General features: G+C 41.3%; 1 protein-coding gene across 1 annotated transcript in view; it reads right to left on the bottom strand.

Moving 5' to 3' along the window:
• STK4 (serine/threonine kinase 4) overlaps positions 1 to 26195 on the bottom strand; it is a 45994-nt gene that overhangs the window by 9896 nt on the left and 9903 nt on the right. The window contains exons 9-10 of the mRNA XM_083873538.1: positions 25055 to 25241; positions 12672 to 12829 (exon numbers count right to left, since the gene is read on the bottom strand). Coding sequence (XP_083729664.1) covers positions 12672 to 12829; positions 25055 to 25241 — 345 coding nt within the window. The remainder of the gene's footprint in view (positions 1 to 12671; positions 12830 to 25054; positions 25242 to 26195) is intronic.

Raw genomic sequence — 26195 nt, 5'->3', positions numbered from 1 at the left:
CAGATATTAATCTTTCAAAAGATTTGAAAAATAAGTCTCAGCAGCACAAGCCTCTGCTTTTAATGCACCTTAATTATTTAGGCAACGTACTGGCAAAACACATCATGGGCTGTAGCATCCAGCACCAGCCAAAACAGCACTGCAGCTACAACTGCCCAAAGAAAGAGAACAGGAGCTGTGATCAGGGCACACCTGAGACTGTTCTCAGGCCACCTCACCTGAATAACAGATGACCTTCCACAAAGAAACAACACCTTCAATGAGATCACTGGATAATCTAGAGGTCAAGTCAGCTTAAGCCAGTTAAATATTTAAGTGCAATCACAACATCACTTTTGTGGAAGAAAAGATGGAACCTACCACACACTCAGCTTTTTGATCCCCAGCTGAACTGGAAAAGTGCACCTTAACAGAGAGCTCTATCAGAGGAGACCCAGGGCCTCTCCAGTGAAGTGTTTGGGGTGGCTCTACCTCACTTGCACAGATGTGGAGCTAGGGAAAGCAAGGCACCTCATTGTAATGATGCCAGTAAGGATTCCAGTTAATTTTCCATGTAGCTCTGCTTACTTGATTAAAATAAAGGTTCAAGACACCACCCCATGGTATCTGTACTCTCCTTCCATGTGTGCCATCCTTCTCCCTGCCAGACACACTGGGAAGATCCTGTCTAAACTGAAAATTGCCCTGCAGGAATGACAACTGCCAAGACCTCTCTGTCTCCAGCCTGGCCCTCTGCTACCTCAGCAAGGCTTGTCCCAAGCAGACACAGGATCAGCTCCTCCTTCACTGCTGGAGTCTCACCAGTGGCTGCTGAGGCCAGTGCTCTTCTCCAGCAAGAGCTGCCCCAGCTTTGCTGTTCCTCTACATCTTATTTCAGGCTGCATTTGCACCCACAATGTTTGATCCTGCTGGTTCAGCAAGGACCTGTCTCAATCCCACCCTGAGCAGCCCATTCCTGTGGCTGCTCTGGAAGACACACATTGGACACAGAGCTGCTCCTCCCCAGCCCAGGGGCACCTCTGCTTCACCCCCTCCCCACAGTTCGGAAGCTTTGCCCTGTTCCTGGAAATCCTTTAGACACCAGAGAGCAGCTTTGCTGCTGGCAAGGTATCAGGAAATTCCCAATTTCAGAGGATTTCAGCAAACATCCCATTCCCTCTCATAGCCAGAGAGAACTGTGGGAACACCACAGCCTGGATCAACAGCACTGGCATCCCTGGGCTGCTCTTAGCCAAAACTGCACTTCACTAATCCCTGCTCTAATCCTTCCCAGGCTCAGGGAAGTTCTGGTGTCACAGCCAGCACAACCATAGAACCTCTGCAAGCTGTTACTACCTTCAGCATTGTCCTGAAGTATTAAGGAAGAAAACCCATCCAAAGGTCTACTCACTGATATGAGTGCTGAGTGATCATTAAAACAATAAAGGTTTTTTTAAAAAAGAGCAATTCATTTTAATCTTCTAAGCTCCAAGATTAAATTTCCTTTTTTAGCCTTAGTGTCAATTATGAGTATGAATAGCCCCATTCACTTCCAAAATCATCCCAAGTCCTGTACGTACTTAATCTAAACAAAGAGAATGACAAATTATGTCACTGTTATTCTGGAGCACTGAACTTCAAGAAGTCCAAACCTTGAAATCCTTTAGGAACTTAGAAAGTGGCTGACTAATCCTATAACCACAAAGACAAGTTATCTCACTGCTATTTCTTTTTTCAGTAACTGAATTACAAAGCAAGCTAAAAGGTCAGCCTGTCTGGACAAGGAAGCACAAAAAAAAAAAAAAAAAAAAGTGCAAAAAAGGAGTACCGTTTGCTTTTAAAAGGCACTTGCTTGCCAGAGGTTTGATTAAATAAAAACAGCAGGGTTTTTTTCCTTCCCTAAGTGATTATGATTTAATTTTCTTAAGTAAGAGTACAAAAATACCTCTGAACATGCTAAAATAAATCATGTCATTAGGCCACAAGGATCTGGCTTAGCTGCACAACTCAACCATAAAGTACAGAGCTGACCAACGTGGGGTTTTTCTCTCTTTTTTTAAGAAGAGCAATCTGTCAGAATATGCTGATTGCTTTAAATCAAACAATTTTTTTTTTTTTTAACCAATCTGAAAAGCTTAACAAAGTTCCTCTAGGAATGGTACATTTGTCCATAACAGAATTCCAGGTACCCTTCACCCCTCCCTGCCTTGCTCCTAAGGGCTTTACTTGCTGAAGGATTAACAATTAATTTCTTCATTCAGGATCACTTCTCCTGAATAAAGCAGAACAACTGAAGAAGTGTGAATACCTGAACTCAGAGTGGTTCATTCATACAGTATTTCTCAGTATGAAACACTAATGTAACTGAAGTGGTAACCAATTAATTAACACAAAATCAGCACTTGAATACAGCCTTTATTAATGATGTGGAATAAGAAGCATCATTAACATATCTGAAGACTTCACACACTCATATCTGCAAGCAACGTGAAGGCTTAAAACACACAGTTTCTGTTTCAAAGGCTTGAGACTACATCATCCATGGCAAGTGGCCATTAGAGCTTTAAATAATTTGGGCCTATTTATCTTAAGAGCATTAAACTTCATTCAACAAACATTTTTGAGTCTTAGTCTCCCATTTTAGTTCCAGCTCCGGAAGAGCTGCTGAGAGGGGTTTGTTTTCAGGAAGCCCCCACACTGTCTACCCAAAACTGAAGCTTATTACAAAACCCTGGTCCAATCCTGCTCTGCCTCCCCTGTTTCACTCAGGGAAAGGAGGAAACAGCTGCAACTTGAAGGCAAGGAAGACAAGGGAGAGAATTACAAGCTTTCTGAGGAAAGACTGAATTATAGAGATTTCCAAGGCATTCTGGAAAAATGAATAGCTGCATGTCCATGCAGTTGTCTTTAAAACCAGGGGCATGTGTTTAATATTTAAGAGGCAAATATTTTTGAGGACAGTCCCCAAGTGAACCATCTCCACAAAATCCATTTCGAATTAACCTGCACAATTCATCATGAAAGGTTTCCCCAGCTGTTCACTACAACTTGGGTATCCATTTACAATGATCCTGCATGGCAGGACACAAAAGAAAAAGGAATTAAACACTTCATTTCTGAATAATATTCCTTTCAGACTGTATCAGTCTATATGTATTAAGCTGCTTTTTTTTCCCTCTTCCTGAAGGTCAAAGCTTTGATTGTGAATAATAAAAAGGTATGGGGTGGAAGGGACCTTAAAGATCATCCAGAGCCACCCCCTGCCATGGGCAGGGACATCTCCACTGTCCCAGGCTGCTCCAAGCCCTGCCCAGCCTGTCCTTGCACACTTCCAGGGATCCAGGGGCAGCCACAGCTTCTCTGGGCACCCCGTGCACCCACAGCATCCTCAGAGGGAAGGATTTCACCCCAATATCTGACCTAAGACACCCAAAGGTTACACACACCAAGTCACACTGGCAGTAAGCAACGCCTTGGTGTTTCTGCAGGTTTTAAAGTAACACAAGAAGAAGCTGCACAAGGTCAAACGCACCAGGTCCAGCAGCCAGAGCTGAGATAACTCTGCTCCTCTCATAGCTCATCATGTCAGGCACTTGTCCAGATGAGACCCTGCCCACTGGAAAGTGTTCCCAGAGGCCTGATGGAGGCTTCATCCCCCGGCTGCTCCAGATGGTCCAGACTTCATCCCCTGAGAAGGAATCCAGAGCAGCTATAACAGACTCTCCAGGCAGAGAGTCTCCAAAAGGAGCCCTTTCTGCTACAGATGAGAAAAACCTGGAGAAGCTTGTCTTTTTAAGCTACATTACCCTTTACAAACATTTGCACTGACAGATGAGCTGGAAGAAGATTTCAGAAGCATTTCAAATAGATCTTGTTTCAGCAGCAGTGTTCTTTCTTTAAGGGAGATGCTGTGCCAAGAACACATCCAGCCCTGAAAACAGATCTCAAGGCATAACAAGGCTCAAACATGTTTTCTAAAGAATCCAATGTGGTCAGAGAGTATTTTTCCAGCATCAGACCTTCAACTACCAATTCCTTTCCCCTTTCTCCCAAAGCAGAAATGCCTGTTGCAGCCTGACTTTAACCATGCAGCAGCAGTGGAACAAATCCAATAATCACAGACCCAGGATGAAGTTCTTTTAGTTACTTAGTTCATCTGCAAAACTTTCAGTCAATGTCTTAGGAGATTAAATCTGCAGTAGGCAAGGGGCCTCCAAGATAGTCCAGGAAGTTGAATTTACAAGTCTGAGTACTCTGGTATGAAGTCGATTTCAGGTTACATTATTTCAGTCTCCATTAAGGGATATGACCTAAGCAACAAACTACAGCAACTCATTTTGCTTCCCACTCACTGCAAGTTTCATCTAAAAGCCTCATGTCACAGAAGGCCTGCTATATACAAAAATATAGCAAAAAATGAAAATTTGACAGCAAGTTGTGGCAGTAAGTGCTTTGCAATCAATGTCAGTTTGCACCAAAGTGAAAGCAGGTGGTGAGCAATGACCCTGTTACCAAATGGGAGAGAGCAGGAATCTATTCTCTTCCCCAGCACAGACAAGAGTCACGTCTCTTAAATACCTTGCTCAAATTTAAATATTGCTAACAAATTTTAAAACCAAATGTGGTATATTCTTCTTTTTTTTTTTTTTTTTTTTTTGTTTTGTTGTTGTTATAGAGGGGATTTGGAAAGGTTTACAAAACCTACGTACGCAGAACTTGCTGTGAATCACTGGTGGTTTGACACAGCCACGAACCCGATGAGGTTTGCAGTGAGGTTCAGAGTGTCTTCCTCATGCAAATGTTACAGAAGATTCAAGACTACTTAAACAATAAAAGAGAGAAGCAAGCTGCTCCTGGGCTTATTTTTAAAAAGATTGTTTGACTATGAGGTGACAGAATGAACCATTTGTCCTTAATAAAGATGTCACCAGTTAAAAGTATTTGCTGGGAAGAACATACTAAATATGCTGGAACACTAATGCTTAAAAGAGAAATAAACAATTAACAGAGCTTTAAAAATTCTTGGCAGATGGCTGAAGAGGAGAAAAAAAAAAAAAGGAAATCCGTTCAAGGAATGTCAATGTTATGAATCAAGACAGGTGACATTTAAAACCAATGAATAAAACATCAGGAAAACCTGTCTCTTTTTATAAATCATACTTCACAGTGGAACTACATCTAGGTATTACACTTCAAGATCCTCCTCAATAAGCAGGAGATACCATGGGGGTACAATTCAGGTTTGAAAGGTAAGTTGTCTGTCCTGGACTGCCTCCTGTTGTCAGAAAAACAGTCTTTTTATTTGAGTTTGTTTCCTTCCCTCCCACCAAAAAAAAAAAAAAAAAAAAAAAAGTATATATATATATATATATATATATATATAGCCTTAATGCTCTCCCATAGAAAGAAATCTTTATTTTAGATTCAGGACAGCAGAAAGAAGTATCTCAAGTTTTCTTGCTTTCCAAATAGGAATCTGCCCTACTTCCATAGGGCCCAGACAGAGATATCAATCAGCCATCCCATATCTGGCTTTATCTCCCAAACTGATGAATGCCTCAGCAAATAAGTTCACTTTATGTTCAAAGTAAGACTATTGGAAGAAATCAGTGCCTGAGAAGTAATTTTTATTCCAGTCACCATTGGGAAAAAAGAGAGTTCATGATAGATGAAGGGAAGAAACATTTGGACAGAGAAATCCCTGAAGATTCACTCAAAGTGTTTGGTTTAGTCTTCGAAAAACGCTATTGAAAAATGCTCTACTTTAACCAAACTTTTTTATTCTTCTACACAAAATGATACATATCCAGATGAATTTTTTGAACAATCAATCTTCATTCACTGCACAAGGGTCAGAGGAACTTGCTCTCTTAGAAAATAAAGAATGTAATCAAAGTTTCATAATAATTCAGTAGAAGTCACAAGATTATTTGATTTTCAGTGATGCCATTTAAATGACCTACAAATGTGCACACTCTAATACAGCTTTTTTTCCTCCTGCCCAAGCAGTCAAGACACTTTCTAGTGTCTCAGTAACCAACTCAAATTACTACTTGAGTAATTTGGCTGTGAGAAAGGAGGAACAGAAAGATTAGTGCAGAGACCTGCATCTGACACCTTTACCAAGCTGCTTAAAAGGCAAAAGTGAAAAGAAGATAAACCTAAGAAGATCACAACAAAGTCAGGAAACACTATAAAATGATAAATTATAAGGAGACACACACCAGCAGCTTTCCCATATAATGCAGGTATTCCTAGCATCTGCCTTAACCCTGTATCCTCAGCATGGCTTCTTCCTACTGCTAGCAGAGACCCAAAAACAATTCCAACAAAATAAAGGCCAATTATTCAGTCTGCCATCATTTTCAAAGCTGGCAACTGCACAGAAAATACTCTCAAGTTTTTAATCGATTGAACTTTTAAAAGGACAAAAGGTAGTAGAGCTATAAAGCATCAATATTAGATTGCTAACAAATGCTATCCAAATGGATGTTCAGAGAAACCAAAGACGTTGAATGTTCCAGGTACTGGCAGACAACGAGCTGTTCACAAGACAAATGACACCTTCACAGACAGAATGCAATAAATTAGAGACTCTGGTCATTGTAAAGCAGCATGTGTTTACTGTTATTGATAAGCAATAAATCACCTGCCCTCCAGCAGTTCCTCCCTATAAATCACTTCCAGTGAAAGAAACAGATGGTTGCAGTGTGCAGCCATTCTTCACCAGAGCTGGGAGAGGGAATGAGCCATGAGTACATTAACTGCAGCTCCACAGGGTGCAGGGAGCAGCAGGAGCTGCAATTCCTGCATCTGAGATCCCAGCTCTGCCTGTGCCAGGCTGGGCAGCACCTGCTGCTCCAGGGGAATCCTCACTGCCCTTCCCTGGGGACTCCAGCCCATTGCCCTTCCCTGGGGCTGGATCCTCCCTGCTGGAGCACACCTGTGACACACACAGGCAGACTCTGATCTGCCAGCACTGCCAGGCTGCTGTCTACCCATAAAATATAGAATAAAATACATATAAAAAAGGTACCATGATCCCAGTGCTCTGACAGCCTTGCTCTGAAAGAATTCAGCTTTCTATTCACTTTGCAGAGACTTCAGTTTCTTTCTATCACACCAATACATAACTTGTCTAACTGGAAGAAAACAGATTCACATTCACATTTTCACTGCAAACAAACAACCTCTTGTTCAGGCTGAACAAGCTGAAAACACAATTAGACCAATACACTTTCCTTTCTTGCTGGCAAAGATACAAAAAATGGGTTTACTTACTTATTTATTTATTTTAAAAATCTCTTTCCAATGTAATGCTTTAAACTACTAAATAAAAGCACAGAAATGAGGACGCAAATAATAACAGAATATCCCAGGTGAGATCAGCATAATGAAACACTGTCTCCAGTAAACAGAAAAATTTATTTTTCTTTACTACTTGAAGAAAAATAATTATATCTTCACTTAGGGAATAAAGGAAGGTTTGCTTTTATCTACACTATACTTGTAAAAAAGAAAAATCTAAGCAGTAGCTGTTCAATGCCCTGGCTAGAAGCTGCATACAGACACACAGAGAAAATATCATAGTTTCCCATCAAATAACTATAAATGGACATCCAGTTATTCAGCTATTTGAAGGAGAATGCAGTTGTGATACCAATTCTTTCAATTTAAGATCTTCAAAAGATGCAAATAGATTTTTAGAAACTGGACTTAATTAAATTTAAAAGTTCCCTCGACGTTTTGCTTCAACCACTTGCCAGACCATTGCTTTGTTTCTTATCTGAACAAACTACAATTCCAAGTGTGAAATAGGTTTCTATTGTCCATTCCTTTGTCCCACTGCTTGGTGAGCCAACATCAGCTCCTACAGCTTCCAGCTCCAAGGAGCCCTGGGCTCAGGGTAAGCAAACAGAACCAGAGGCAACAGTAAGTGGTGTACAGACACTTTTGAAATGAAGTCCCATTTCAACACTGGTCTATTTTAAAGGAGCACATTTCACAAAGAAGTCACAGGTCAAACAAGTGGAAAGAGGTCTATAGGTGGGGGAAGAGCTGGGTGTGATCCCACAACTCCTACAACTCAGTGAAGCTCCTTCTCTGCCCATCCCTGGCAGGCAGATTGTGGAGACCAGAACTGTGACTTGTACCTGGGGGCTCTGCCTGTGCAGCCCTGACAGAAGTGGCAGCTGATGAGCTCTTGCATTCTTCCTCCCAATTAGAGGCAATTAACACCTCCTGTTCATCCTTCTTTATTCTGCCCTGGAAAAAATTTCCTAAGCCACAGCTCCATTGCTTGCAGGCCAGCCCTCCCCAGCAGCAGAGAAACAGATGACACTGTGCACTGAGAAGTGATGAAGTCTGTTTTGGAATCACAGGGAAATCACAGCAATCTTTCCTGTCCAAAGAAATTCCCATCAGCAGCCAGTGAGACGCTGCTCAGAGGGAGCTAAAAACATGAGCTAAGACAGAGAATGGCACTCCCAGCATGGACACACAGAGCTGACACACAGGTCCCCCCCCAGCAGACTGCAGGGTGGTGGCACTGTGACCAAAGGCCAGGCAACTGCCACTTTCCACGGAAATCTGACACACTGGCCATGTCCACTCCTTCCACCTCTGCAAAGCCTGACACTCTCAAGGGTGAAGGTTAGTTTTATTTTTCTAAGGACAGAAGCTCTGCTCCAATGAGAGAACCTGTGAATGCAGCTCCTCTTCATTAAGCCAAGGACAGACCCAAATTAGGGCTGTTGATAATTGCAGGAATGGGAAAAGCCTGACTCACCAAGACCTTGCAGATGCAAGCAAATCATAGTTTTCCCAAAAGAGACATGAGCCTTGATTCTGGTTCTATCTTCCTTCCCAGAGCAGGATGGAGATTGCAGAGGTGCTGCAGGGGAATGGCACTGCCTCCCTCGAGCAGCCCAGCTCCCTCCTGCTGCTGTGCCAGGGCAGCACAGAGAGCAGGCACAGCCCAGGTGAAGGTGTCTGTACCAGCCCAGCCCTCCACAGAACAGCCTCACACGGGCCAGGAATAGCTGGCAGACACAGGTGCTGCAATCAAAGAAAGCCTTGGAGCAAACAGCTCCAAATCTGTGAAGACTTGATGTCCTGCAGTACCCTTGCCCTAATCTCTGTTAGAAGTTCACGTCCTACTTGACTTCAGATCCAAAACAAGCCCCCAGGATAGCAAAAATTCACTGCTAAATGAAAACACTGTGACACAGAATTACAGCAAAACCTAAGCTCAACACTACAGGTAATAAAAAACCCTGCAGTCACATCATGATGGCAGAATTTGAGACTCACTAGGGCCCAACTGCCACTGATTTTTGCCTGTGGAACCACACTCATGAAATGAAATTGAAAAGGTTTCAATGTTGTCACAGCTCCCATAAGCCAGGAGTGGCTGGCACCTGCTAATTTGCTAACAAAACAGGCTTTCAATAAAAGGATTACTGATGCAATACAAAACATTCATGACTGGCTGATCCACAAATATGTTCTACAATAGGCTTGGCAACACTGAGGGCCTTTCAAGCAGGGCCAGAATGAAAATAAGTGATTCTACTTTAGCCACAAGTGATATGAGAATACGACCTCCACAGAGCAGTTAAAAGGCTTTTAAAATAGGAATAAGTAAAGGACTGGTTGTATCTAAGGGCAGGAAACACTACACAACTAAATTTCCTCTATGTTACAGTACTACTGAAAGATTAAAGTGAAAAAATGTAGGGCATTGTCTAAACAAATCTTCCAGCATTATTAAGTCTGTGCAACAGCATGTGACTAATGCTCACTGGCAAAATTAAATGCAACTACAAAAATTCTGAGATCTGATTATGGCAATTAGGAATTATCCATACAATGCAGCCTGCCCATTATCAGCCTACCCCTGCAGCAATCTCCTGCTAGAGGTTGTTATATTCTTCCTAAAAGCAAGAATTTTTGCCCATAATTAGTGTTTTTCTCCCCATGTTAAATAAACGATAATGTTGTTGAAAATATTGTTCACAATCAATCAGGGCTTGTTCAAACATGAGAGGGGATAAACATTAACAGCATCAGGCACTGACTAATCATTTAATAACAACTTCTACCTCAGAAACCCATGGCTGGAAATACTTTTCTGGAAATACTCTGGGTTAATGCCATCTCTGGTCACAACCAGAACACAGCCAGAGCACCACATTTAGGAGGAACAGAGTTCATCACCTTCCAGAACAGGATCTCTGGGTTTTCAGCTCTGCAGTGGATGGGGTTGACTCAATCTAACCCTTATCTAATGTGACATTGCCATTGTGATATAAATAGTGTCATATTTGCCTGCTTCAGAAGAACAATGTTAGTCAAGAAAAGGTCAAATGGTTCTGCCAAGGGCAAAAAAAAGAGCAAAAATCTTTTGTAATTTAATATTTTCTTTTTTTCTTTTTTTTTTTTTTTTTTCTCTTTTGGAAGACAGGAGACTCCAGGTGCTAGTCAAACAGGAGGGAGGGGAATGCAGAAAAGAAGAGAAGGCATATTTATCTAGTCTGCAGCAGCAGAAAGCAATAATATTTCAATCATTTCTTAAGGCCCAGAGGAACTAATATTTTACCTGGCATCTCACTGATCTCATTTCTACTAAGAATGCTGCAAACTGTAGAAAAAGGAAACCTGCCTACTTTGGCAATGCAGAAGTTACAGCTGCTGGCAGGCCTAGGACAGATGTACTGGATACAACTGATGAATGTATTTTTTTTCTTATTCCATGGTGCTTATTGCATTGATGCTTTCAATTAATAAATCATTAATAAACATGACTTTTACCCATAGATAGTCATCAAATCAATCAATTTTTAGCCAAATGGGAAAAATACATGATTTTAAGTCTTTGACTACATTATACAAGGTGAGCTTGCTACTAACCCTCAGATAAATGCTATACAAACACCCACGTTATTTATTAAAGCTGCTTTCAAGTAATCTTCTCATCCCACAGGAAAAAAAACCCAGTAGCTCTGTTCCAAAATTTACATGCAAGGCAGGCTGGTACATTCATACACAAGTGAACTAGAGAAACACACAGAGCTGGGAAGTGAAATTTGTACAAATTACTTCACAAAGGTGACCCAAAGGCCGATTTCTTGCTGGCTTTTCTTGCTTCCAGCACAGTGGGAATCTGTGCACATGGCAATACTGCAGTACTAATGGAAATCAGTAAACAGGGTCGCACATGCCACAGGAGTTGCTTTTCACGTTCTAAAAATATTTGTGGTTCCTGTTGGCTGGAAAGGCAGCGACCTTTGCTGGTGCTGCCTGTGCTGGCTGGGTCTCCCCTGCACCTACAGCCCTCAGTGTGCCCAGGGGAGTTCATCCCACTCACTGCTAAACTTGTTATCAATCAAATTAGAAAGTAAAATAATTACAGCAAATTTTCCCCCTGGACCATCCTCTGCAGACTACAAAAGACTCTGAAGATACTCGGAAGCAGCTCAACCCTCCTGGGAAATGCCACTCACTGAAAAACAATTGTTTATCATTCAATTAAGGTACAGCACGAGGTGAATGAGATAAATGAAGTTTCTGACTCGACTGGAATCATGTGTTGAGCCCAGGCCCTGTGAGACACAGGCAGCTTGAGGGTTAATTTTGCACAAAACACATTTATACAGTGATTTAATGCCTTGAGAGCAAAGATAATATAGTGCAAAGGGCTACCAGGGAGGGAATGCAGGAGGTCCCTTCCTATTTTATTTTCTTATTCAAGCTGCTATTCTTTGCAGCCTGAGTAAGAAAATAAAAAGAGCACGAGCAAAGACAACAAAAAACCAGCAGTAAACCTATACAACCTGCAGAAAGAGGATGAAAAGCTCCAGCTGTTTTTCCAGCCTTGAAGGGAGGCATCTCCTCGAGTTGTGAACAGCAAAGGGATTTTGCTTTGCACACTTTGTGAATATCACCAGCTCCTGCCAGAGTGACAATCTGAACCACAGGCAGCATGAGCAGGCAGTGAGACAGAGCAAAAAGTGCTTGCAGTGAAAGATCACTGCAGAAAAATGAGGAGGAAACAACATTCAGCATCTTCTGGCTTTTGGAAATGAAACATGAAATTTTGTATCCTCACACACACACAAAAAAATTAAATCAAATTTATGGATAATAGCTCTTTCTTTGAACTTCTGAAAAGTTCCTGAAATTTCTGAGCATGTCAGCCTCAGGAAGGAAGAATGAAAATAAGGATTTGAAAAGGGAAATGAAGACAAGCTGGATGTTTGTATAATAAAACAAAATCCAGTGCCAAAGCTTGAGAAAAACAAAGAAATTTAATAGTTCTAACACTGTTCTTTGTCAAACACTACACACTGAGGAGCTGCATTTTCCAACTGCTATCTGGATTGGTTTTTTTTTAATTTCAAATGCATAATAGGGAACTAAAGCAAGACAGCTTATACCTTCATGTCCTCAGGCTTTTTTGTTCCTTTGTTTGCTTTTAAACAAGGAACACTTACAGATAATGACTGCCTATGATTACTGAAAAATACATAAAGAAAACGAGTTCTTCTAAATGCCCCATCCAAATGCATTAATGAGCAACTAGAACCTCCTCAGGTTCCCATTAGTCTGACAAAACAAGAAATAATCTCATGGCAGCTGACTAAAATTCTTAAGGATTGTCACACTGATTGAATTTCAAAGTATAGACTTACAAATTCGTAGTCTCCATCCTGTGGTACTTTCCAATCAGATGAATTTTTTGTCTGGCCAGAAACATTCTTCCCAAAGCTATTGATTTGATTCTCCTTCTCCTTCTGTTCAAAGTATTCAAGGAATGATGGTCTGGCTGGCTGCATCGTCTCATCCCTCCCTGGAAATATTAAAAATAAGAAAAAAAAATAGTTGTTTTGAAAAACACAGTTTTGGTTATACAGCCCTACATCATGCCCAGAAGTGATTTTATTTTTTTAGCACACACTAAATCACATATAACTGCTCAAGTATTTGCTAAAATACTATTTTTCAGTGGCTTTTCCATCATAAAACTGACTGCACAGTGAGAAAAGGAAAGGTGAAAGCCCACCACAGATGTGATTACAATGCTGGAGGCCTTGGCCTCTAGACCTGCAATCCATCCCTGACAGCACACTCCAGGTAACCAACTTTATGCACTGAATGCCAGAACTGAACAGCTGCTGGCGAGACAGGCTGGGCTTTTTCATCCCAGCCAGGTTCCCTGCACTGCAAAATATGCCAGCTTCAAAAATAACCAGTGCTGTTTTACAAGCAGAAATTCACCTTTACTTTTGTGAACAGAACAGAAAAATGAGGCTTTCAAAGACCACAAACACCTTATAAATACCACAAAATTTGCCTTGGGTAGAAGTGGTCAAGTTTTCTATATTGTTTGGGTAGAAAGGCTTATTTAGCTTGCAAAACTTCTTTCTTTCCTCTTCTTATAAATAGTCAGGAGGTGTTCCAAGTTTAGTGCCCTAGTTTTCTTTTTGTAAACTAATTCTTGTGAACCAACTTTCTTAGTGGAAGAAAGGCTTAGACTTAGACACAAACAAGCCAAATATACAGATTAAAACCATTCAATTCTAGGCTGTAATTAAGAAACTTGGGGTAATAAGGAATAGGAGGGTGGCTTCATTTGTAGGGTGGTGACAGCACAGTAAGGAAGGAAGTGATGAAATGTGAGAGGATGGAAATGCTAATTCCCAACACAGTCAGCAAAAAAAAAAAAAAAAAAAAAAAAAAAAAGCCAAAACAGGAAGAAAACATGAAATTTAACTTCACAGCAAGTCAAGGTCACAAGGCTTCCAGCATCTCCAAGAGAAGATTTCTCCAGCAGTGCAATCAAGTCCAGCAGCAGATGCTGCCCAGGCTCTGCACACTTAAACTGGGCACTGGGCTGTCCTGAGCTCCAGCACAGCAAATTCCTAGAGAAAAGTCTCAATACAAACTAAGAGGGAGGCTGTTAAAGCAAATGTACTTTAACAGGGCTGCAACAGGACCATGAGAGCTACAGACACAGCTGAAGGCTGCTCACAGTTTAATGCCACTGCACTGCTCTTGATGATGAAATCACCAAACCCTGTGAGCAGCACGGAAGCAAGCTCTGTAACCCACTAAATGGTTTTGTTCTGTAACACAAGGCTCTGTAGAATAAGTTACTCATACTTGAAACATATGTTTTAGGTGATGCAGAAACCATAATTTTCAGAAAGCAGGATCAGAACTGGAGTTAACAGAAAATGGCATCAGAACAGCCAAAGTCTGGACTGCAGAAATAAGTTCAGTGCTGAATGCCATACATTTGAAATAAATATAGCCTGTCAGGCAGATGCCAACCAAGAGTTTAGAGCTTCAAACCAGCACACAGGGGATGTCCTGTGATGGGTTGGCAGGGTCTGTGTAATGCAGAGACTCTCCCACAAGAATCTGTACAGAAGGCAGGCTGTCACAAAACAGTCCTCTCTAAGGACATTCAGCAGCGCTTTCCTCTTCAAAAAATATTAGCTGCTCTGGAAACTCATTAAGATTTAATCACAGAATATTATTCTTGCATATAAAATTGCCACCCAGTGATCCAGAACTTCCCTGGCAGACTCTGTCTGAACCTCAGAGAAGTGGATGAAGTCCTTGGTCAGCTACAAGATACACAAGGAAATTATTTGTCTGCAGATATGTTAAATACAGAACAAATTTCTACAAAGTATGAGACATCTTGGCAGGATATTTGGGTTGTGATACTGAGAGAAGTGTGGTTCTGCACAGCCCTAAATGTCATGATGCATTTTGAAAAAGCCCTGCATCCTTGTGCCTCTCCAGGGCCACCTAAAAGCTCAAGCATGAACTGAAGTGCTGATACTTTTGCACCATGACAACTGGAGCAAAGACAAATTATTATACCCCTGGCAGTAGTTCCCCCTTTTTTAAAAAACAAAACTAAAAAACTCATCATAGATAATTAGATCAAGAAAGACACGTTCAGACCAGCAGCGTGAAGGTCAGGCAGGGAACACGTCTGCGAAGTGGAGAACAGATTTGCTGTTGGGAATAATTACTGAAATACAATCACAATCCAATTACTGCTGAGTGATAAAACATTTATTTAGAATGAAGTAAACACACCCCTTGTACTCTGCTGCAGCTCAGCCTGCTTGAAGCAGGAGGTAAGTTATTATGGACAATCATGGCAATGTTTAACACCAACTAATTTTGTAGAAAGAGAGGAATTCATAACTAGCCAGGCTAATCTATACACAGCTCACTGACAGCCAGCCTGGGTCTCAGTAATTCAGACTTCCTAGGGGGAAAAAAAAAGAGAAAATCTAAATCATGTTTGTATTCTGTTTTGAAGATTACTGTTTGCAGGAGAGGAGACTGTGAAAGCAAATGTTTCACTCCAGTGACATTGGCTTATGCAGTTCTTTTCTATTTACTTTCTAAAAAACTGTTCACTCAAAACAGAGCTTAATTCAGAGTGTCAGTTAAAATAATCATGCTCATTTCCTCACATCTTGTGTTTTACCAAGAACTGCAGTATTCGCACTTGGCAGAAGAGATTTGATGAGTCCCACCTCTGCAGTGTGCCCAGGTCCCACTGGATGGAATCCCTTCCCTCCGGCATGTCAACTGCACCACACAGCCCAGTGATGCTGGTGATAAAAGGAAGAACATTACATAGAAGGGAAAATTACATAGAAGATTTCCTTGCTGCCCTTGACATCCCTGGCTATTTTTAATTCTATCAGGGTTTTAGCTTTCCTAACCTGATCCCTGGCTGCTTGGCCAATCTCTGTGTATTTCTCCCAGGCTACCTGTCCTTGCTTCCACCCTTTGGAGGCTTCCTTTCTGTGGCTGAGTTTGTCCAGAAGACCCTTGTTCATCCATGCAGGCCTCATGGCATTTTTGCCTGAGTTCCCCATTGTCAGGATGCATCTCCCCTAAGCTTGGAGGAAGATAGTCTTGGGTATAAGACCAGGTTTTTGGCCCCCTTTTCCCTCCACAATTTTATCCCATGATACTCAACCACGTTTATTCCTGAAGAGGCCAAAATCTGCTCTTCTGAAGTGCAGGGCAGTGAACTTTCTCTGCGACCTCTTCACTCTCCCAGTGAGAGGATGAGGGGAAATGAACTGCTGCAAAGGGTAACTCGGCCGAACAAAAGGAAGAAAGTTTCACAGCAGGGATGGTTGTGCAACAGAATGGGACTGCATTGACTTTGCAAGGCCTTGAGCAACCAGATCTGACACTGCACTTGTGCCACTCCTGGGACAACTGCACACAGGGACTGATGAGCACCAGAGCTCCCTGCCCACCCCAGTGCTTTTGTGGCACATGCTCTTCACACCCACCATCAGACACCTCACACCCTGCAGTCACCTTAGGCCTTGCAAACACAAGCAACATTTAGTCACCAAATTAAGTACATTTAGTCACCAATTTAAGTACATTTAGTCACCAATTTAAGTACATTTCCACACATTGACACGTTACACTGCGTCTTAGCGCTGCTTTGTTTTGTAACTGATATAAAGCAGAGATTGTTAACTGACAAAAAAAAAAAAAAAAGGGGGGGGGGGAAATGGTGTTATAAAAGGAGAAATAGCCATGATGCAGATCTAAGATATCTGAAATTTTAGTTGCTGCTATGATCTCTGTAGGGGTCTGTGGATGCAGCAAGACCAACAGAAACTCTCCTGGAGACAGAAAGACATTACACCAAATCAATTATCAATCCAGCACGACTGAACTTCTTTTTGTCAATCTTAGCACTTAACAGCAGTGTCATCTTTCCAAAGATGACCTGCTATTAATTCAACACAAAAGTCACACCATGGTATCTTTAAAATTTTGATAACAGGCAGCCAAAGACAAAAATCGATCCCTGCTATTTGCAGAGGCAGATGCTGCTGAAAGATGACACCGCACCAAATGCGTCTGTGCCAAAAAGCATTTAACTTCCTAATTTTATAGAGTTAGGCTAAAATATGAACACTGGACAGAAAGTGACATCACAACTGTGGTAGAGAAGAGCCTTTTATGAGAAGGTCACCCTGTGGTGACAAGAAAGGCTTCACTGTTGCATCTATTTTGGAATCTAAAGAGTTGCTTATAAGGATGAGCCATGAGAGCTCCCTGGAGCCATTAAAGGTCTATCATTTAGATGTGCAGTCATCTTTTAGGAGCTATATTAATTACACAAATGGAACACCACAGCTCTGCTGGGGCTGCTCCAACTGACTGCAGAACTGCAGGTTCAGAGTGGCTGTGCAGAGCAGGGAGGGCTGCTCAGAGCTCAGCCTGCATCCCCTGAAGACTAGAAACCCCCCCTGGAAAACTCACAGGTGTTGCCTGGTTTTAAAATCATGTTTAAAAAGTACAAGAACATCAGTACTCTTGTGTCTGAGAACAGAGAAATGTGTGAAACTATTGGGTCCAAAGGTAGAGAATGCTGTAAGGTGTGCACAACAAATATCCCTGTAAACTTCAATTTCTGTGTTATCCTTCAGCACTGGAAAACAATGTCCAACTGCACATGGCAGTGTGCAAGCTGGGACAGTCCCTCTCCAAGCACAAACAGCCCAGACAGGCCAAAAAACAACTGACAGGTACAGGCAGGGCTCTGCAAGAAGCCAGCACTGCATCCTCTCCTCTGCCAGGCTACAGCAAAGGCAACTTGTAATGAAAAAACTGAACAACAATCCACTCCTTTCCATTAAATGTCACCTGTCTGAATAGTTGAGGGAATGGAATAGGTCAGTCTTGGAGGCTGACTGCAGCATACCAACCACCTCACATGAAGCAAAAGATGACAAAGGAGGTGTGGAGAGCCTCCAAGTCATTTGCATTCCCATATGATGCTGCAGAGAAAGCAGAATGATAAAGAAGAAACAGCCCAGTCAATCAAACCAGCAAGAGATTTACTTTTCATTCCCAGCAGTAAAGAATATACATGAAACTATATCATTTGCTATCATCTAGCCCCTGAAATCAAAAGACTCATTTCGTTGATTTTGCCAAATTAGCTCTCACAACTGAAAATTTTCAGAAGCTCATGAGCTTCAAAGGATGCTTTCAAAAAGAAAGGGAGATTTACAAAGACCCTCTATCTATCTGAACAAGCTTGCTGAGCAATGAAACTAAAATTTCTGCTTTTCTCTAAAATTATTCGTCTCAACTCAAACTTGACATCAGAAGAATCCTTGTTTTATTATTCTTTCCTCTTGAAAGGGATTGCAAAGGTCTACCCAGGGTGAATATTCTGGAGTTACAAAGCTTGTCACGAACAGGAGAGTAAGATAACCTCAGAAACACATTTTGTGTGCACTTCACTCAAGGCAGTTTATACAGTTAATACTTAAATACCTGATCTTGAAGTCACAATGATTAGATTTCCTCCCTATGCCACAAAAATTGGAGCTGGAGTTATGGCTGGGAACACTCAGGAGATAATGCTACAAATTAATTTACAATGAAGCTGAGATAGATCAGCAACAATGAAGTGATCAATTACTACATCAGTGATTTCAAACTAAAATGTGATCCTTGGTACATGTAGGCATTTGTCAAAAATTCAAAGGCTGCAATCTCTACTAAGCCTTAGTCTTCAATGGTCTCAGTAAGCTGCTGCTTTATATTCAATTATGTAACTCTAAGACTGAAAATACACACTTAGGATGTACAAAGAAGTGCCTGTTGGTCATGTGTAAGCAACACTTCATTAATATTAAATTTCAAATGGAACTGCAGCTTTCTTTGCTTTGGGCTATTTTTTAGAGATCACAGATGAACTTTAGCAGCTGGACAGCATAATTTGTACAGTCTGAAGAGGACTGAGTCATTTTAAGCAGCAGAGCAGAGAGATGTCAAATTACTCAACCAGAGCAAAAATTGCTCCATCATTAATAAGTTCATCCCATGGAAAGAGGAGCTGAAATTTCCTCGTATTAAAAGCAGAACACGTAACACTTTTTATCTCTTTATGAGGACGAGTCTCCCCATAATTATGGCCTATCTCAAATTAAATCAAACCAAAACACTCCCAACAGGTTCTGCTATTAATAAGAAACTCCCAAATGAACATAAAAATCAACCTAAATCTCTTAGTGAATAAGGTGTGAAAGACATCTAAGGAGAGAAGTACCAACACTCACCCAAAGCTGTAACATCTCTAGTGAGAACCCTTCCAAAAATAGGGGAGGAAATCCTCACAGTAATTGAAGGTGCTTAAGGTCAGGGTACCTCCTTTTATATCTCCTCTGCTTTAAATCTCAGACACGGTTATAAATATAGAGCAGCTTTCTTCCTCCATCACAGATTTTCAGTGGCCACCTCATGTCTTTCACCTCATTAGCTTGAATTGCTAATTTAGTCCAGCAGCCAGAGGATGTGACAAGGCAGCAAGATGTGAAGGTGCACTGAGAAAGAAGTGAACATTTCCATTTCTGCATCCTCTGCCTCAGCTCCTCACAAATCTTCATGAGAAACAACCTCATCAGCAGGGATGTAGTGATGTAGTCTTCACATCCAGCACCTGTGGGTACCAGCTCAGGCTCCCCAGATGGCACAGAACCAAGTAAGCACTTCCTAACTCCCTTTCTATTCATAAGCCAGAAACTCATTTGCTTATCTAGAGAGAACAGAAAACAACATTGCAATGAACATTTTTTCCCCTGAAGCTTGAAAATCTGCTGGAAGAAACAAATTTGGTTTTGAACTTCTGCACTGAAGGAATTTAAGAGTTTACACTTTTTCTTATTCCTGCTTAGGAGCAAGGCTTTCTCCAGGATTTATTTTGATCCAGCAGGGAGTGAGTTTATTCTTAGAAGAGGCAGGTAGGCTCCAGTTTGCCTGTATGTGCATATGCACAAATGTGCATGGGTCAGAGATGTATTTACTGAGTGATTTACTACTATAGTCTCCTGAAGCACACTACCTCCTGTACAGTGCTCAGGACCCTGTTAATCACACCTCCCATCTACTCCAAGAAAAATGCTTCTGTCCAGAAAAACATAAGTCCCCTACTTTCTATCTCCCACCCTATTAAATACTGGAGTGCTCAATAGTAAACTGTTAAAACCAGCAAAAATAGCTGTTAAACACATACATCCTTTCTCCATTCTCAGTATCTCTGAAAAGTTAAACAGATAATTAACTTTGTCTTAGCAATGGAGCTTTGTGAAATGTGCAGGACAACCAAAGGTAGACAAGCATTCCCCTTAGATCCTTGATTTAACTTCTCCTCATTCTCCAGCCTGCATAGACCCAATATTTCAATTACTAAGGGTCAGTATTCAAAAAGAAAAACAAAGCACACAACAAAAACCCCACAACAAAATGACACAACACCTCCCATCCCTTGGGAACACTGTCTGCATGTTCACACAGCTTAATATCCTAAAGCAAATTTTGCTGGCCACTGCTTATGCCAAGCTTGCCAGCAAGGCTGCTATTAAAAGTCAAAAAGCAACAGGAACATTTCTCTGTGCAGATTTGTATTCTCCACACCCCAAGAGTGGCAGTAGGATGTTTCTTACAGTTCGAGAACAATTTAATCAATGTAGGAGTTTGTATAAGCAGAGTGTTATTTAAATGCATAATGCTGAGAGTGTTTTATGGTTCAATTATGACTAAATGGACCAATTTGCTTTAAACACAGAACTGCACCACTGGACATTAATAACACTAAGTAGCAGGAAGCTGCTGCAAAGAGCTCTTACTGTCCACGGAGAAAACCAGAGGCAAAACAAGTACCTTTGGCCAATATCTTTGACGTACACATGATGTAAATCCTGACAAGATGTGGAGTTATTCTCCACAGTAGCTGCATGAGCAATTTGGGTAACGTGCCACTGCACTTCTCTGGACAACTAATGATATTATCATCTGTGGCCACCTCATCTATACACCAGCAATGCTTTAGTCAATTATTATATTAATGCTATCACATAATCCCTCTGTCATCCATTCTCATTTTGCTGCTCACACTTCAGGTTTTGCAGTTATTGCTTTACATGAAAAATCTCAGGTCAATTCATGGGGAAAAAATGTTTCCTGAGTCTTGGCAGAAACATCTCTCTGGCTTAGGTTTAAGTGTCACCCACTGGCTGTCTCACACAGCCACCAAGATGACAAGCTTACTCTGAATCATTTTTCAAATAGGAAATTGCCAAGTTTGCATCTGAGCTCATTTAATTTGCTAATGAAGCCCAGTTCCCCCTCAAAAGGGGAAATACTTTTTTAAAATGACACAACCATGCTTAGCAGTGTGGGCATGGTAAAAGCACAACAAAACCCAAGCCACCTCAAACTGTGTAAGAATGAAGCCTGGATTTTTTTTTATCTTTTTTTTTTTAAACATTTACAAACTCTAAAGAATTTTTACCAGCACGTTACATTATCAAGGTAGAGACAACAGTGTTATTAAAGCTTCTGGTCTTCCTCTGCACCAGACACTGTACTGAATGTGTGCCACATGAACAAAAGCCCCACACCCACAATCCCACCCGTGTCTCCAGATCCCTCATTCATCTCAACCCCAACACCAGACAGCCCAACTCACACTACTGCTGGCAGTTCTGCATCCTCCAGTATAGTTCACCAATTATTTGATGCTTAAACAAGCAAGATGTACTTTAACAGAGAAAACAGGACAGACTATAGTACTAGACAAACTAGATCCAATTTCCCTTGGATCTGATCTTATTGCGGTGTTCAAGGAAGGCAACATCATTATAAAATTATATTCCACTCTTTAAATCGAAGAGACAAACTCATGCCAAGATTCCACTATCTAAACAAGCACAGCAAGTAAAGCAGAAAAAGGAAGAGTAAAAGCATGGAGAGTAAAAAAACGCTACACTGTTTACTAGCACTATATATCCTCTCATAGAAAAATTAAAAAAAGGACATTTTCAGACATATTAACAGCTCAAAAGTTATTCCAGCTCTCAAGCACAATGGAAATGTCTGTTATTACAAATCATTGCTCATCTACAGCTCTCCAGCTACATTTAAAGTTTTCCTGGAATAGTTTAACTGCAATCCATAAGTAATCTTTCAGCAATCGATTTAGAAGTAAAATGTGTCGCAGCACAATTTAGGATCTGCGGTCTCAGGCAATCACTTGAGTGCTTTCAGAACGTGTAACAGAATGTCACAGTGACATTTTTAATGTTGCCTGACTATTTATATTGAGTGCCTCGAATAAAGCCAAGCAAATGAAAGAATTTAGGCAAACACAATTACAGCTCAATTGACTGCAAAACAAAACTTCCCCTATAATGTAAAATACTGGAATTTAAGATTCCTCTGAGCCTAAGAAGTCACGAATTGATTTATGCAAGAATCACTTTCAAGTCTACTGGAAGTTGTTTGCACTTTCAAGGCTATTGGAAGTTGTTTGCTAGAGATTTCTAAGACAATCCTATTTATAAAACACTGAAATACAATGCTTTAAACATTTTTTACATTAAAAAGAAATACAATCAAACAAAAAACTAGTTAAGACAGATTTATTTTTTTTAATTAGAAAGAAGGGCTAGAACACAACTTCAGAAGCCTGCAGTTAAAAAGTCCAGGACACCTAGGGAAGCTATAATGCCATGCAAAAACAACAAACCAGAAGTTTTTTATTGACTTAAAAATAGGTTCTACTGTGAGTCATAACACAAACTGCCAAAAAAATATATAGCTGTCTTTAAAAATATGATCCAATGAAGCTCCTTAAAACTCAGCTGTTCTCAAACAGCATTATTATATTTATATTTAGGATTACAAAAAAGCAGTTTCTCCAGAGGATTCTGCAGCAGGCTGATGAGCTTTAGGGCTAAATGCATTTAACTGAATGTTATGAAAATGTAAATGGCAAGCTGAAAAATGGAGCTGCAGGGAATTCTCATGAAGGACAAGCTGCTCAGAGACACTGCCTTGCATCCCCAAAACAGACTGAGAACTGCTCTGTGCAGCAGCCAGCATTTCAGAGTTACACCACCAGAAGAGGAGAAAAGGGTGTTAAGGCAAAGATATTTTCATTAACATCAGATTTGCTGGAATGAAGCTTTAAGCAGGCAAAATGCAGCATAACCTGCAGCAGAGAGTGGGTTCACTGTGTGAAGCCCATGGGCATGGAAATGGTCCCTGTGTCACCACACCTCCAGGACCTCCAAATGCCTCTGCCACACACCTGGCTGTGAACACCCTGCACAGCAGCAGCTGAGGAACAGAGAGTTTTTAAGGAGCCTGAAGTCTAAGGAGGGTTTAAAATAAAAACTCCACTTTCCAGTCACGGAGCTCTCGAGGAGTCGGAGCTTGTTGAGGAGCTCCCTCTTGAGGGTAGAGACTGCCCTGTGCTCAAGGCACTGCTGCATCCTCATAACTCATTCTGCTCAAAACCAGAGCATGTCCTTGCTAAAGAGATGCTATCAAAGGCATCTCCTCGAGCCTCTGAACACCACTTCACAGGCAGCACTAGGAGCTTTTGAGTTAAAAGCACTGCAGCCTTAAAAAGATAGCGAGAAGATAAGCACATGTCAAACACTGAAGATAAACTCTAGAGGTGCTTTACTTACACAGGGCTGGCAGTGCAGGAGCATCAGACGGCAAAACCTCTGATACTGTGAGTCATGAAATGGAACAATACACACTGATGAGGAGAGACTATCAGTGCTGTCTGTTGGTAAAGAAACTGCAGCTTCACCAGGTTTATATAATACTGTTGAAATGTCCCTTTCTTTGGATGACATTTTAGCTGCTTTAAGCATCCATCCATCTCCTTGCTAGACCAACCTTGTTCCACCAGACCACTGTCTTTGCTGCCCCAAGCTGCTGCATGGACTGACAATGCTGGGTTCTAATGTGCTGAATCATGTTTATCAAAGTTTGGGAAAATCTTTAAAGGGATTCTGCTGAAATCTCTCTCCCAAACCCAACATCATTTCACAAGCTTCAAAGGGCTCTGACAGGGAAGAAGTTTCCAGCACAGAAATTCCTGAGGAAAGGATTTTTCCAAACTCCTGTGAAGAACAGCTAAAGGCTCAATATCAGATGGCCAAGGAAGTCTTTGGAAGCAGTGCCAGAGCCAAGAGAACAAGCCTTGCATGTGATGGTCATACTTGTACTGCTAAGCCCTCAGCACTTTCCCCAGTCTTTGAGGAAACAAACAGCCAGGCTGGCCAGTTGAGTCATCCCTGACTACCTCTGCCTCAGGACTGTGAGGTTAACAACCAGTGGGAATGGCTTTCTATGAGAATTCATAATTCAGAAAAGATTCCTTTTCTTGTAGTCACACTCTTCCGGGAAGGCTCTCCCTGCTATTTCTTTAATCAAAGAAACATTTTCAACCCTTTTCCTGCTCAAGCCGTAAGGTCCTCCACAGACTACCAGTCACATAATTTTAAATCTTACATCCTCTGACAAGGCTTGTGGCTTTAGTAAGCTTTCCTGTGTTCAGGGCAGCATGGATTTCAACCTGAATGTCTGAAACAGCACCAGAGCTCATTTGGTTGTCCTCAGTGACTGCAGCAACACTAAAGAAGCCCAACAGCCTAGAGAGATGCCAACCCCTCCCACTGCATGTCCTGCTGAGATGAAGCCTGCAATACATTTGTCATTTCATAAATCTGTCTCTTCATTGAATGCATCACTCCTAACACAGACTGACTGCTTTCAGAGGCCAGCTTACAGCCAGATCACCATCTAAAGCCACACACATTTTGTGATTAACCCCTTGTTAGAGTCCCTCTCTACATTCTGTGAAAAATACAAAACCCAGCAAAACAGAACTGACAAAAAAGCCCCCAAACTGCTAGCTAGAATCAGATCTTATTTGATTAACACAAAAGCTTGTGGAAATTGTACACTTCAGTTATACCAAGTGCAAGACTACAAAGCATGGCTTGTAACTTGGACCTGGAAAGGTTTCTCTACTGCCAGAAGGCACTGACCTAAGAGTTTTGGCTCCCAACAACAATAATCTACCAAATATATCAAAGCAGTATTGGGAATATGATATGTATTGGGAATACATATCATAGCCCACATGAAGGTTTAAGCAATATTCTAGGGGTCAGAGGTGTTTTCTTACTTTTCATGGTGCCCTCCTCCTCTTCCTCCTCGGTGTTGATGACCATGGTGCCCAGCTGGGACTCCAGGGTGCCATCGTGCTCTATCATGGTGTTGGCTCCATCACTCATGGTGTTCACAGCTCTGATTGTGCCAGTTTCATCCCCACTCGCCCTCACCATGGTACCCGAATCCGTCTCATCCTCCTCCTGTTCAAACAAGCCAAAAATGTACGTTTTACTGATGCTGGTGAAGCCCCATGAAGAATGTCTGTGTTTAAGGACACTCGCAAGTCACACAAATTCAGAGGTTTTTACAGACACACACAGAAGTGACGTTTGGTTTGTGCACTTTGTTCTCTCCCTGTCACCCCCAAACAGGTAACGACAACTAATGAATGCTTTTCTGCCAGCAGGATAAATAAGAGAACAGATAAATAATCCGCAGGAACTTCTCAATGCAAGTTGTACCTCATTTCTGAGCTGGTGAAGTGTCTGTAAGAGTAGATTAGAACACTCAGTCAGTCATTAGTGTCTCTATTCAGGCAGGCAGTTCTGGGAGCTGACCCTAACCCACAGTCTCCAGTGGTACAGCTCACTGAGGAGTCACCAGGTACTTGACAGCACCAGGTCTAATTCTGCAGAGTAGGTGGTACATGGAAAGAAACACCCCTCGTCCTGGTTTTTTTTTTGTTTGTTTGTTTGTTTGTTTGTTTGTTTCTATCATTTAGGTAGTTTTACTCATTATAAACTTCAGGAGCACTGAAGAAAAATGAACTATGTTTGCAGATCTTTAAAAAGGATTCAAATAAATTATCGAAGTTTGGTAACTTTTTTCAATGAAAATTACTTTTTATCTTTCCATTTGTTTAAAGGGACTAATAACAAAAATTGGAATTACTGCTGCCAAGGCTTTGGAGACTGATTCTGTAGGAAAACACAACCTCTTCAAACCAATTCTGGCAGAACAACTTCCTGGCAGAGTTATGTTAGCTAAAGGTGGCAGTGCCATCAGGTGGTGTGTGCTTCACTAAGTGTGTATTGTGACTAAGATTTAATAAAGAACAGGGTCAAGATTTCCACAACCCATTTGGTTTCTTGGAAATGTGGACCAGGTATCCAACTGCATTAATAGAAGTCCCTTTCTAGTTTTACAGTAGAATT

The sequence above is a fragment of the Zosterops lateralis genome, assembly GCF_965231275.1.
Source record: "Zosterops lateralis genome assembly, chromosome: 16".
NCBI lineage: Eukaryota > Metazoa > Chordata > Aves > Passeriformes > Zosteropidae > Zosterops > Zosterops lateralis.
The sequence above is the reverse complement of the archived record's forward strand: the minus strand, read 5'-3'. Positions and strand labels throughout refer to the sequence as shown.